The 14,938-nt window shown below is 41.2% G+C and overlaps 1 protein-coding gene and 1 non-coding gene across 4 annotated transcripts in view; one reads left to right on the plus strand and one right to left on the minus strand.

The window, feature by feature from the left end:
• The first annotated feature begins 3,967 nt into the window (after window positions 1–3,967).
• Window positions 3,968–14,938, plus strand: part of Micu3 (mitochondrial calcium uptake family, member 3) — an 81,345-nt gene continuing 70,374 nt past the window's right edge. The window contains exon 1 of one of the 3 annotated variants that reach the window (XM_006509522.3): window positions 3,968–4,940. In XM_006509522.3, coding sequence (XP_006509585.1) covers window positions 4,581–4,940 — 360 coding nt within the window. In that variant the 5' untranslated portion in view covers window positions 3,968–4,580. The remainder of the gene's footprint in view (window positions 4,941–14,938) is intronic. The other 2 variants (NM_030110.2, XM_017313013.2) reach the window with 2 other exon arrangements.
• Mir7666 (microRNA 7666) lies at window positions 4,405–4,459 on the minus strand. Its single transcript, NR_106126.1, has one exon. It is a non-coding gene; the product is annotated as a microRNA 7666 (primary transcript).

Here is a 14,938-nt window from a genome sequence, read left to right on the forward strand (position 1 = left end):
TATGACTTCTGGAGACTTACGTACTTGCTCATGTTATTTCAAGGAGAAGGAGAATTAATTGGCCACAGGACATGCATATGTCTTAGCAAAATATTGCTGACAGTTTTCAGAAGCTCATTAGTTGTTTTGATACTTGGGTATTGCAGTTGTGTGATGGATGACTAGCAGTGAACTAGGAACCTATTTTCTGCCAGAAGACATCCTTTGATGGTTATGAACCTTTAATCACTATCACTTCTGTGGTAATCAACATTGGAAGTATCATGACCACACAACTCTTATAAAGGGAAACGTTTCACTGGGGCTTGCTTATGGTTCAGAGGTTTAGTCCATTATCATCACGGCGGGAAGCATGACCGTGGGCAGGCAGACACAGTGCTGTAGAAGGAGCTGAGAGTTCTACATCCGGGTGGGCAGGCAACGGGTAGAGAGAGGGGTACTGGGCCTGGCTTGAGCATTTGAAACCTCAAAGCCCACCTCCAGTGACACACTTCTTCCAACAAGGCCACACCTACTGCAACGAGGCCACAACCCCTGATAGCACCAGTCTGAATTTATGGAGGCCATATTTCTTCAAACCACCACAACACATGAACAAAAGAAGAGTGACTAAGATGGTTTTGCTTGCTTTGGATGGAGGAGGGGGGCTTTGCTGGTAGTAAGTCTGAGTGGCTATTCCATATTATTCTTTAAATAATGTAAAAGTCCCTACCAGCAAGTGGCAAGCAAAGATGGGAATTTTAAGGACTACAAAGGAGGAGTTGGACAATAAAGCACCAATAGAAAAGACCTTGAAGTTGTGAAGAGTTCCTTTTAAAAAACTAAGTAGGTGTGATGGTCATGGTTAGAGTTCTACTTGCCTTGATGTTAGAATATTATATGCATCACTAAGAATTTGGTTACTGCTAACAAAGAGATACATAAGACGAAAAAGGACATGTGACCATCAGGCCAGTGACTTGTGGCAATGGATAATGGCAAACTTCTTTAGGGAACTTTAAGAACTGAGATTTAAGACTCTAATCCATTGTGATTGTTCCAGGTAATCTTAAAGTGCTAGCTCTGAAAATCTTAAAATCTCAGAACTTGTTCTTGAATAACCCTTCTCCATGATCAACTTCCTCTTTTGAGTCTTTCCATTTTCCCTTTTGGCCTCTACATTGAGCAATGGCTCTCTGGAGAAACAGAACCACTAGAATGAATGTATATTATAAAAGGGGAGTGTATTCGTTTGGCTTACACGACTGATCAGTATGGGTTAGGGAGTTCAACAATGGCTGTCTACATTCGAAAGAAGCTGGAGAATCCTGGCACTTTCTCAGCCCGTGAAGTTCATGGGCCTCAGTAGTTCCAAACTGGCTCTGAAGGCTTTCCCTAGAAAGCTGCTGGCATTCAGTCTACCTTAGAGGGCTGAAGAAGCCGGCATCTGACATCAGTAGGAGGACTATGGTAGCTGATACACACAGACAATCAGGAAGAAGCAGCTGGAGGTAGACAGGAGCATACTGCTTCCCCTGAGGCTTTTGTTATCTGGGTCAGCTGTTCTGAGGTGCTGCCTAAGGTATCTGTCCTTTCTTAGTTAATCCGATACCTGCCCCCCCCATCTCCTTGATCATTCCAAATCCTGTCATGCTGATAATCAAGATCGACCATCACAGCCTTCCATTTGAATCAATCACATCTCCAGATGTGCAGCTTGATCTTTCAGGAAGGAAATCAATTGTTTATTTATCGTGAGCTCTTTGCTGGAGTCTCATGTATATAAAAGGGGTCACTCTACTTCTGCATCCCCTTACTATCTTCCCCACTTCATGATCATAATAAAACCCCTTCCTTTTAAGGAGCACTATTGATGTCCTGTGACATGTGGCGGGGATGGGATACATAAATGTTCTGGGGTAATGGTTGGGACAAAGGTCCTCAAAAGGAAGATTTAGAAGTTTGTCACGGTCCTGCTGCTGTTGTCAGGACTGAGGGAACCGTGTGTGTGTGTGTGTGTGTGTGTGTGTGTGTGTGTGTGTGTCTGTGTGTCTGTGTGTCTGTGTGTGTGAATAGCATGCACAAATCAGGGCATATGCCTCTCTTATAGCTACTCAGGCTTTGGGAGCTCGGGTGCAGACTAAGACAAATGGTAAGCTACTACAGGAGTTCTGTTAAGTTGTTCCTGATGAGTCCACATTGTCAACAAACAAAGGTTATTCTCTTATTTGCAAGATGGCAGCTAGCAAAAGACTAACATCACTAGGTCAGGAGTTGCAGTTTCTAAGTTGAAAACACAAAGCAAGTAGGACAATTGCAGATTTGAAGAGATAAGATGTGAGAGATACTATGTGCTGTAGAATTGGAAAAAACCCAAATGCTATTATATATATATATATATATATATATATATATATATATATATATATGAATGAATGAAAGAGATCCATGAGGCATATATAGCCCTGATATATATGTATTTGAAACTGTGGCCTCTGAGACATTATAATAGTTGCTATACAGTCAGGATGAAAGGCCAGGTCTCTAGCCTGTGATTACTAGTTGTATAAGTACACCCATTTCTGGAGAATCATTTCTGGGTTAATTCTTGTATGTTTTCCAGAACATTCTTTTTCACTTAGACAATAGTGAATGAATGCAAGTGACTGCTTCTTTGACTATTTTGAGTTTCACTGTGAAGCAGGGGTGGAGGGGAATCGCTGATCTCTTTAGAATTGATCCAAGTGAGGAATAAAATTTAGGCTGAATCTATACTTACCTGAAGTTTCAAGAAGTACCAAATTCCTAATACCATGTTTTGTTTTGTTTTTAAAATCACTTTGGGAATTAAACTTAAAAAATTTCCAGATAGCATAGCAATTTGGCTATTTTTCTGTAGCAACTGCCACAGAGCAGATAACTTGGGGAGAAAACAATGATTATTCTTAACAGAGTTTGGGTTTCAAAGAAAGAAAGTACGGAAAGTTCAATAATTTCTGCGCATGAGACATTTTAATCTACATTTGAATACTCTGTAGAACTCTGTACTTCTTACAGCTGAATTTGGCTTCTCCCCAGAGAAAATAGAAATATGGCCTATAAATTATGATTGAAAAAAATAACTATGTGCATATGTCATATACATACCATTGTAATGACAGTATGTATTACTTTCCTATTTCTCTTTATAGCTTCTTAGCTTTTTAAGTGCCATGAATAAAAATCTAGTCTGTCCAAGATTTCTGGTAATAGTCCATGTTGGAATATTATAAAAATACCAGGAAATTGTGCTCAGGTCAAAGACAAGTTTAGAGGACCTATGGTACACACACATCGCCACACACACACACACACACACACACACACACACACACACACACACACACACACACACTTATACATGCATACCTTAGGGAACTAAATGCCTAAAAATGTTTGAAATCAGAGACGACAAAAAAAAAATTCCTGGGAAAGTATGGAGCTGCCATAAGTCATGCTAGTGGAATTAACAGGCTTCAGTGGAAAACAGATAACCTAAAATAGATACTGTCCTTATATGTCACAGATATCTTTTTTACCATTTTTAGGAGCTTTAAGGAAGTAAAACTGTATTAATCTCTATTAAAGCAAAACGTAACACAGCATATATAATGGGTTACTTGAAGATAAGGGGTGAGGGACAGACATAGTAGGATATAGGCCAGAAAACCAAGCAATTAAACTTGGATGTTGCTGACTATCCTTCTAGATCTGAAACTTTTCAGGGGTTCCTGGCACCGTTCCACACAAAGAGCAATGCAGGCATAACTCAGTCAGTAAAGCTGATGCTGGCAACGTGTACACACACACACACACACACACACACACACACACACACACACTGTATAACGTGCATAAAAGAGGGCACACTGCACTTCTCAGTTACATTTATACCATCAGTCACCCACACACACAATTGAGTCATAAGAATGATGAAAACCCGTTGTTTCACATATTTGACGGTTTTATTGAACTGAGTAATGTCACATACACATACTAGTAGTTCCTAAAAAATATTAACACTAACTATAAATCATTAGCCTGTCCTTGCCCAAAGTCCAGAAGCCAGCCTTATGGAGTCCAAAAATATTCATTCAGAACTGCAGACTTTATGATTGAAGCAACGGTCTGCACGCAACCACAAAGCGCTCGGAGCATCAGAGAATTCGGCACCGAGCAGGGCACCCAGAGCAGCGCGGCCTGTCTTGGAGGGGCGCCGGGTCACCCCGCAGCTCGGCTCCTGGAGTTCCGCCTCCCAGCGGTTCCCCAGGGTTGGGGGTCCCTTGCCCACAGCCGTGGTTACGGGCGCCGTCCTCTACCACGGCGTGGCTGGGCTGAGGAAGCAGGAAGGAGAACAGCCTGGACTTGGGAAGCTTTGGAGCTTCTCTCGCCCGTGCGCTGCATCCCACGGCGACTCTCGGGGAAGCACCGCCCGGGCTACGGAGGACCGCGGGTCCGCTCCGAGCTCCAGCACCGCGCCGACTTCTCGCGAGATTTCGGCCCGCCCCTCCCGCCCCCCTCCGTCCCCTCGGCTCGGCTCGGCCCGGCCCGCAGCTCCCGCTATGGCTGCGCTGCGGAGGTTCCTGTGGCCGCCGCCTCGGCTGTCGCCGGCGCTCGCCCCTCAGCAGCCCTTCCTCTCACCGTGGGGGCGGCCTGCGGGGACGGCTCCCGGGATGTCGGGCCGGCCCTTCTCCTGCCGGGAGGAGGACGAGGGGGCCGTCGCGGAGGCGGCGTGGCGGCGGCGACGCTGGGGCGAGCTGAGCATCGCGGCGGCGGCTGGCGGGGGGCTGGTCGGCCTTGTGTGCTACCAGCTGTATGGGGACCCCAGAGCCGACCCCTCGGAGCTAGCGGCCCCGGAACTCGAGGACCCGCCCCGCGGCAGGGGGCTGCTGCCCATCCCGGTGGCTGCTGCCAAGGAGACGGTAAGTGCCTGAGCGCGTGCGCGCACCGCGCAGGTGACGCCAGAGGGCTGGACTGCCAGGTGTGCCACCTGCCCAGGGAGGGCTTGGGGGTCGCGGTGACACTTGACTGACACTTGACAGTGGAGGTTGTGGAAGCACTGCGAGCTCCTGTAACAGAGAGTGAGGAACCTCCAGTGAGCAGCGTAGATCCACGCCAGGCACGTCTCTGTGCACTAGGATGCTCTGGGAGAGATGAAGATGATGCTGTCACTCATGCCTCAGCACCGTTCTGGTTGCTGCAGCTACCGTCGAGCAACCAAATACAAACCAGACACCCCACCCCACGACACACAGTGTCACAACTAAAGGACTTGACAGGCATAAACACGAAGAAGTAAGTGATGAGTGAGAGACAGCAAGAGCAAATATTCCTGGAAGCGAGTGCTGGATGCATTCTGAAGGCTTCTTTAGATATTGGAGTCTGCCAATTAGTGTACAGCAGTCCCAAGAGAGGTGTTGCTATACTGGGAAGGGAAACGTTACTCAAAAGTAGTACACCTCTCTTTCTCTTTCTCTCAATAAACCCAGAATCCCTGACATGATAGGTTAGAACAAACAGGAAGAGAGGTCATGAAAGGTGGGAAACTATGAGTGAAGCTAACTGCAGAAGTATCATATAAAAACGTTGAGCTACAATGTAGTTCTGATATAAGGTAAAGACTGTTAAGGCAAGAAGAGTAAGGGATGTGTCCTGTGTCCCCCTACCCCCCCCACTCCACTCCAACACACACTGTTCTCTGTTTAATTGTCATGTAAATGACTTCAAGAATTAGCCTAGGGAATATTTCTACATCAAGACTAAAAGGATATGACAAGATTGGGTGAAATAGTGCCCCTTTTAACCTTAATGAAATTTTGTATTTTTTTTCTCCTGTATGTAGGTCTGTAGTGGCCATGTACAAGTACCCAGCTTCTTGTGTATGTTTTGGATCCAGGTTGGCAGTGCATTTAGGTTAGGGGATCTCTGCTATCCACCTTTGCTTAGTGATAAATGACACGCACGCTGTGTAAAGTACTTTTATACAAATAAATAATCAAGTACTAGCAAACACTGTCAGCCTTCAACCCCACACATACAGACATGCTATTTTGTGGCTTAGGAGAGTAGCATGACATTTGTCTTTTGACCACGTGAGAACTTTTAGTCAACTGGAGTTGGTCTGGAAACAGATTAATGAGGTAGGGAACATGCAAATAGTGTTTTCTTTCCTCCCTTTTAAAAATGAACGTTACCTTTAAATTGGAGAAACTGGATCACGTGGTTCCATGAGTGCTCTGAAAGCTAGACTCTGACTCAACAACACTGTGGGCGTTAACTAAGTTAATAGATCTGGAACAGAATGGACCACCTCCTGCGTAGTAAACATTTGTCCGCTTTGCCTTTATTCATTTATTTTGTGGTTTTGTTTCTTTTTATGTTACTAGTGGCCAAGTCCAGGACATCATGCATGCTGCATAGTGGTCTATCACAGCCAGACTAGCCTCCCTAGGTCCTTTATTGTCTATTAGTATTTACTTACATTAGTATTGTTTCATCTGCATACAATTTTCCATGTGGTGTTTTAGAAATAAACTGATACTAACATCCCATGTCTTTTCCATCCCAGTCTCTGCTTCAACATTATAGTTGTCATACCTTTTGCATGTGATAGTTTTTCCTTGTGTAAACCGTGTTATTGTCCTGTTATTATCCGGATATTGGAATTTTCACGATAATGAGCTTTGGCTTGAACATTTTTTTATGCTTGTACTAGGTGCTTTCATGACAAAAGACCTTTCATTGTGGAAATTCATGTCAAAAAGGTTCATAGACTGTTAAACTATTTCTTTCCTCTTTTTCTTCTCTGGAAAGAGGGTCTGAATTTAAGCCTGACATCCTAATGCTAATTTGTGTCTTTTTAAAATGCATCCACTGGGCATTATAACCAGGCTTCAGCATGTCTACAAAAAGACATGTTCACTTGTAGAAGTCTAGGTTTGGTATATAACCTAGAGGAAGAAACATTTTTCTTCCAGATCCTGCAGATTTGGGATTTGTATTAGCTGTATCATAGTTGCCATGAATAGTACCTGACAGGAACAGTTGAAGGGAGGAGAGTTTTATCTTGACTCACAGTATCAGGGGATAGCCGCCATGACTGCAGGCGTGTGAGGCGCTGGTCACCTGGCACCCACAGTCAGGATGCACCTGGCATCCACAGTCAGGATGCACAGAGAGATGCATGTTCGTGCTCAGATCACTGTTTGAAGGCTGTTTGCAGTCCAGTCCAGTGTGTCACCCACAGTTGGGCTGGATCTTTGCCAACATACCTGATCCAGTCAAGAAACTCCCTGGGAAACATGCTCAGAGATTTGTCCCCCTAGGTAGTTTGGGGTCCTATCAAGTTGATAACCAACATCAACCAAGGTGGGACTGTCTTAAAGAAAAATAGCTATCCTCTTGGAAACTCTGTAATTTATCTTTAATAACTTTAAAGAAGTGAAGATATTCTACCTAAAGGTTAAAAAGGACAATTGAAATCATTAAAATAATTATATTAGCCCTATACTTTATTGCATTTAGGTATTTATGCATCACATGGTATTTTTACCTACATATATATGACACACATGTATAGTATATGTAATATATAACACATATATAATGTATATAACATGTATTATATATATTACATGAGTATGTAATATGTAAGCTTGAATATGAAATTTCCTCAACAGCCTCATTGGTTTGAATGATTGGCCCCTAGCTAGAAGCATTGTTTGGGAAGTTTATAGGTCTGTAGATGCTAGTGCTTTGCTGGAGGAAGTATGTCTACTGGAAAGAGTAGATTTATAATCTAGCCCTACTTCCCATTCTCTCTACTTCCTGCAGGCATATGAAATGTGATCGCTTTGCTTCCTGCCAGACTAGTTTGTTCCTCCTGCTACAGGCCTTTCCCACAGTGATGGACTGGAACCTTAAGCCCAAATAAACCCTGTTTGCCTCTAGGTTGCTTTTGTCAGTACCTATCTCTCTTAGTTAAGGTTTTGTTGCTGTGAAGAGATATCATGAGCACAGCAACTCTTACAAAGGGAAACATTTAGTTTGGGATGGTTACAGGTCGGAGGATTAGGTTATTGTTGTCATAGTGAGAAGCCTGGTGGCATGAGGACATAGTACTGACAAAGAGTGATCCACTCCACAGCCAGCGGGAAGAGAACCTGGCCTGGCTTGAGCTTCTGAGACCTCAAAGTGCACCCTCTAGTGACACACTTCCTCCAACAAAGCCACACTTACCCTAGCAAGGCTATGCCTCCTAATAGTGCCATCTGCAAGAGCCCACTGAGTCATTTACATTCAAACTACAACACTAGAATAGCCCCAGACAAGTAACTCACATAGACTGTGTAGAATAATCAAGTTGAGCTAATTTACCTTCTCTACCAAACTTTCTCTTTTTCCTTTACAAACTTAAATTATTAAGTTAAGGCATACTCAAGAAGAAACAGTGTCCAGTTTCTAATTCCAGTTGAGGTTACATTCTAAATCACTTCTTTGGGAAAATTCAAATCACTTTTTTTTTCTGTATATAACAGACACCCAGCACCAACATTGGAACAGGCACACTGTGAATATTTCAGGGTAATGTGTAAGTCAAGTTTTATTGGTAGATGAGAGATAGCAGATATTGGGCCTGTTGTCATTCTTGCTGACCCTCACCTCCAGATGTAGTGATCTTCAAGGGAATAGTTTAAAATTATTTAGGTGAAAATAGTTTTAAAAATTAGTGATGAACATGAAACGGTAGAATACATTGTAAACCTGTATAGTTGTACAAAAAAAAAGTATCTCGGCTTTTGAACCTTAATTCCCATCATTTTCAGGATGTTGTCTGTCCCAGGATCTCACCCTCAGGGCGGCTTTGACCTTGGAGTTTATGAGAGGTCATATGGGTGGCTCAAGGGAGACCAACTATGGCAGGATGTTTGGCTCTAATCTTCCATGAAAGTCCGCTTTAGTTCTCAGAGTCACTTCTTAGTTTTCTGCGTCTTAATTTTGGGTACTATTTTGCATATGAAAGTTAGTGCAAATTAAAGCCCATTGTGTAGCACCTCATGAAAGTTGACAATGGCTGTTGCCAAAGTATACTGTAGTATATGCCTGAGATTTCACCCAGGCCCCTGAGCAGACAAATCCCATGCTGTGCCACATATCCATGAGGACTAATGACTAGAAATTTAAGTTATAGCATTGGAAGGTATGGACAGAATAATTATAGGGATTTTTGCAATAGGTACAAAATGTGTACATTTATTTTTTCATCACTAAGCATATGATAAAGTGATTTTCTTTGTAAATATATTTAACTTCTCAGCATTAGTATTTCATTAAATGCTTTTATGTTTTTCTTGTTTTGAGATGGATATATGTGTAAAATTATATATTGAAACTGTTCACCACCTGGCTCATAATAGCTATCAATTTAGTAATTCTGTCAGCAAGTGGCTCCTTTCATCCCTAATTAGTTACTTCTGCATCTCTTTGATCATACAATCTGACATTAAAAAAATTAAGCTAGCAGAGATTTATTTTGGCTCCAAGTTTTGAACATTTTCAAGCTATCATGGCAGAGAAAGCATACAGAGCAGCCTGTTCACAGCGCAGAAACATGTGGAGACAGTGCACTATGAAACAGCCAGGAGGAAACTTCTAGGCTGCTTAGTGACACCCGCAAACACACACTCACCTGACCTCAGAAAGACCCCTTGGGCTCCTTAAAGAGCACCACCAACTTGGGAAGATGTCTTCAGAACAGAGGCATATGAGTGCTAGTTCACACTGAAACGACGACCGTCCCCTCACTTCCTGTTTTTCTCTTTTTAAAATAACATGCAACATGTTAATTATCCTTGACATGCTAAAGGATAATACATTTTCTAAAGGTGATCATTTATGGCAATGCACATAAGTCTGTGTAAATAATTGTTTTTTATTTTATTTATTTTGATGATGCTGGAGATCATACCCAGGACCTTAGGCAGGCAAATTACATCTTCTATTATGATTTGTGTCTCCGGCAATAAGTGCTTAATATTTTTTAAACTGTTGTACCATTATTCCTTTGCTTTTTTTTATTTCATGGATATAATATCAAGATTTCTGTTTCATGTTCCATTTGGAAGTATAATAAATATATCAATCTGGCCATTGTTCATTTAAATAGTTTATTCATAGAATACTTACTAGGGACAAGTATGGTAATGTACATCTGTCATGTTAGGTTTGGGAAGGCAGAGACAGGAAAATTTTCTACAGCCTGGGCAATATAGTGACTTTGAGCTCAGCTTGAGCTATATGGCAAGGTCCTATATCAAAAATAAATGCATTTGAAATTTTTAAATAGGTACTAGCGATTTGGTGATAAATGAAATAAATGCATATATGTTCTCAGTTTATAATATGGTGAAAACACAGAATATAACATGCTAACCTGACGTGATGGGAAAAATAGAATGTATCATGAGACCACACAGGTAAGACATATACCCCAGACACCACACCTGAAAATGTGTCTTCCTGGAAGAAGTAGCCTTACAATGGCACTTGAAAACTGAATAGGAATTATTAGTTACAGAATGAAATGAGGGCTGGTAGGTAGTATTGTAGCAGAGTCCTTGCCTAGCGCTTAGTAGGCCCTGGTTTCCTAACCCAGTATCACCACCAATAAAATAAAATCAATATTAAAGAGTGGAATGAGGATTAAGATGAAGGACAACTTTCCAGTTGGATACATAGGTCAGAATCTCAGTGTCTTTGTGATAGAAATTAAGTTGGGAATCATCAAGTACTAAAACTCCTAAGATGAAAAGCAAACCCCAGACATAGGCTCAGGGGAGAGGTAGGAACTACAGACCAGTTATCCAAATGGTAGGAGCATGAGTGACATTTGGCAATACCTTGGGTGAAAGTTCTCATTGTACTTGGGTACCCTGAGAGTAATGGTAAAGAAAGGATGCTATCAAAGAGATAGGTGTTGACAAGGCTTTCAAGAATCTGTCCGTGAAGAAGCAAGAGCTCCCAGGACACAGAACTGAATTCATTTCATTTAGATGAGAGACTCTGAACTATGTTTAAATGCTGAAAAAGAAGTAAAAGATTAAACTGAAACAGAGGTTCGTTTGTTGCCAAGCAGACAAATGGAAATGGAGATTAAAGTGGGGAGTTTACTCTTAGGTAGTGGAGGGTGTGGGTCATTTCCTTTCTAATGGGGGAGAGAGGGGGAAATAGTCTATATGACTGTTCATTAGCAAGGAAGAGAAGTTCTTGACTAATGTCTTGTGCTTACTGTATGAAATAGGAGGTAATAGCATTCTGAGAGCAAACTGTGCACACAAGAAACAGATTTGGGGGAGGGTAAAGAGTCGCTGTATGATAGCCTTCAGGGGGTTGGATTTTAGCTCATTGGTAGAGTGCTTATTAACACACCTAAGATCTATATTTTGTCCCCAACTCCAAAAAAGAACACTTGCAGAATCTTTTTGTCTCTCGTGATTCATATTTACAGTGTTAACTATGATTTTTTTTAATAATGAAATTTTTTTTCACTTTTGTTTGAAATGCAGCATTTAACAGGATCACAGCCTTGGCTGTTCTAGTTGATAGATTTTCATGTTGTTGTTTTTATTGAGATGCAGAAACCTTAAGAATCTGGTCTAATAATTTATACCTGTTAATTTGCATAGAAGATGTATCTAATTCAAAGTATAATACAGTTTTTTTGGTTTGTTTAAACTTGATTGTCTGGGTTTGTCTACAAAATTTAGACTGTACTATAATTGTGCCAGACACTGAGAATTTGAATAATAACTGTATCCTGTAAACACTTGTGTTTGAGAAAACGTCTAAAAGTCAAATAAATTCTACTTATTTCATTATCTGGCATTAAAGAAATCATCTAGTAAACTATAGCAGAATTTTACAAACATGTTATTTTCTTTTTCTGGAACCGTTTTTTTCTGTGGATGTAAAAACACAGCTCTCACCCCCACGGGAAGAAGCTAGGTTATTCAGGAGCCAAATGTGAGTGGCTGTGCTCTAGGGGACAACTTTAAGCTTCCCCACCCACCATGTTCTAACATGGTAGTAGTTTCGTTCATGAAACTGACATTTCTGTTGCTAAAGAACAAAAGAAAGGTGCCTTTCAAAGAGTTGGTCGGAATACCAGATGGAATACGAGAGGCACAAAATCTACGCTCTAGGTTTTACATGTCATCTGATGACAAGCATCACTTTTGGGTGGAAGAAAGCTGATGTTAGTTAATACATCCCCCAAATTTCAAGTGACAGTCACAGAATGGTAGGTCAGAAGTGGGTAGACAGTTAACAGCTATGGCAGAGACTAAAGTGAGCCCAAGATACATTGGCTCTGGTTTTGTGACATTCCAACTCTAAACCATCATGAATTTCTATATTGTCAGCCTTGGAGAATCTTCAACATAGGTGTGGCTTGGAATTCAGTTTACCCCCTGTATTCTATGATGTATGGATGTAGACTCTTGCTGCTGCATTATTTATTTGATAGGCAGTAGGCATGCTTATACAGTAGTAGTAGTATTTGCTTGCAAGTTCTTTTTTTCAATTGGAAAAGTAAACCCATGTTTTTCATATTCCAAATTCTCATTTAAACAGCTCAGTGCTCAAACTTCTTCCCTAAAATTTGGAATATAAAACATGTTCTATTTCCTGTCCTGAATATTCCAGGTTGAATATGTATGTACAAGAATTTTAAGTCATTCTATTGTTTTCTACTTTTTCATTATCACGATATGTGTGTAGTTGATACAGTGTATTGACTAAGATCTTCGTAGTATTTTGTTCTCTAGAAAGGTTGAGGTAGAAGGTACTTGCACCAATTCAATTTAAGATAGCTTCACCCTATTACAAGTTATTATACTTAGGCATGGTCACCTAAACTTTTCCTATGCTCTTACACATCTGACAATGACATGGGACTTGTCTTTGTCATGTGAACACAGTTCTTAGTAGATTAAGAAAGAGTGAAACAGGGCCTATCCTAAATGTGGAACAATTATTTTATGCAAATTTATACAACATTATTAAAATCCTCTATGTGGTAAACATAAATAAATAAATTTCTCTTTTTCATGATATGATCAGAATCCAGTTCAAGTATAATAGGGTCCTACATGTAATAAGTAAAACTTAAAAATATTTAGAGGAATATGTCGTTTATTTGTTTGTTTATTTATTTGTTTGTTTGTTGTTTTTTGTTTTTTCGAGACAGAGTTTCTCTGTATAGCCCTGACTGTCCTGGAACTCACTCTGTAGACCAGGCTGACCTCGAACTCAGAAATTCGCCTGCCTCTGCTTCCCAAGTGCTGGGATTAAAGGCATGTGCTACCATGCCCAGCAGAGGAATATGTCTTACTGATTTTTAAAACAAAAGTAAAACCCAGAAGGGGAAATACACAAAGAATTTTGGAATAGCAGAAAATGTACCACAGGATTCAGACAGAACAAGTGTGCAGAGTGTATAATGAGGGGCTATAGACTGATAAAACCTCAGCAGAGAGTGGCCAAAGCAAACAGGTAAATGAAGATAACAATGCTCAAATGACCAAAGGACTCATAAAAAGGTATTTACCACCACCGATAACAGAGAAATATAAATTATAGCTACAGTGAGGAATTCTTTCTTACCAATTTGAATGATTAAATATGAGCAATACCAACTGTCGTAAGCAATGTGGAGCAACACATGTTCTCCTTTGCTGGCTGTTGTTGTACACATTCAAGAAAGTGGTTTGGCATTTTATCATCTGATGAGGATTCACAGCACTCTTACTCCAGAAATTCTCTCTAAAGTTGAGGTGTACCCCTGGTAGTACTTGCCTAGTGTGGTGGTTTGAATGAAACTGGCCCCTATAGGCCCAAAGAAGTGGTACAGCAAGTATCTGTGGCCTTGTTGGGGTATGTGTTGGCTTATTGGAGGAAGTATGTTACTGGGAGTGGGCTTTGAGGTTTCAGATGTTCAAGCCAGGCCCAGTGTCACTCTCTCTTTGTGTTGCCTTCTCATCTAGATGTACAACTCTCAACAACCTCTCTCTCAGCACCGTGCCTACCTGTGTGCCGCCATGCTTCCCACCATAGTGACAATGGACTAAACTTCTAAACTGTAAACCAGCCCCAGTTAAATGCTTTCCTTTATAAGAGTTGCTTTGGTCCTGGTGTCTCTTCACAGCAATAGAGATACCTGGCATGCACAAGGCCTGACTGAAGAAAAGACCAGAAAAGAAGAAGAAAGAGGACAGAGAGCAAGAGGGAGAGGGAGAGTGAGAGACTGAGACAGACAGAGACAGAGACAAGTAGGGGTGGGGTAGATTGATTCCATGTTGTCCGAACTTGAATGAAACTGGAATATGTGCCACCTGACATCGGGGTGAGACTCCTCTTAAGACAGGTACATGTTCTTTATTTTCTATGGTAGAAATGGACTATCAGGTAGAAATTCTCTCAGCTTATTACTTCCTTACAGGTAGGTTTGCCTACTTTCTGAGTTGCTTACTTCTGGTTCAACAGGAAAGAATTCTCCCTGTGGCATTAGTGAGAAAAGATCCCAGTTCTTATATTTACACTGCTGACATTTATTAATACTTGAGTTAGAGCTACTCTAGCTATAGGGCGATGCAAGGTACTTACAGAATCCTTCACCTTGTCTTGTTATTAGATGTCAGTAAGCTTTGAGGCTGTTACTAGACAAGCAATGTGCTTGAACATTGGAGTTATTTCTGATGAGACGTGGAGTGGTGAGGAAGGTCATGAGTTGTATATGGAAGTCCTCTTTAACAGTTGAGTAGGAATGCCTACAGGTTGCTACTGACAATCAATATATAATCAGTGCATATCTGCCTTTATTAGCATTCATGGTTTAGAACTGCCAGCTATAAATGCCAGGTGA

Source organism: Mus musculus, chromosome 8, assembly GCF_000001635.26.
Source record: "Mus musculus strain C57BL/6J chromosome 8, GRCm38.p6 C57BL/6J".
NCBI lineage: Eukaryota > Metazoa > Chordata > Mammalia > Rodentia > Muridae > Mus > Mus musculus.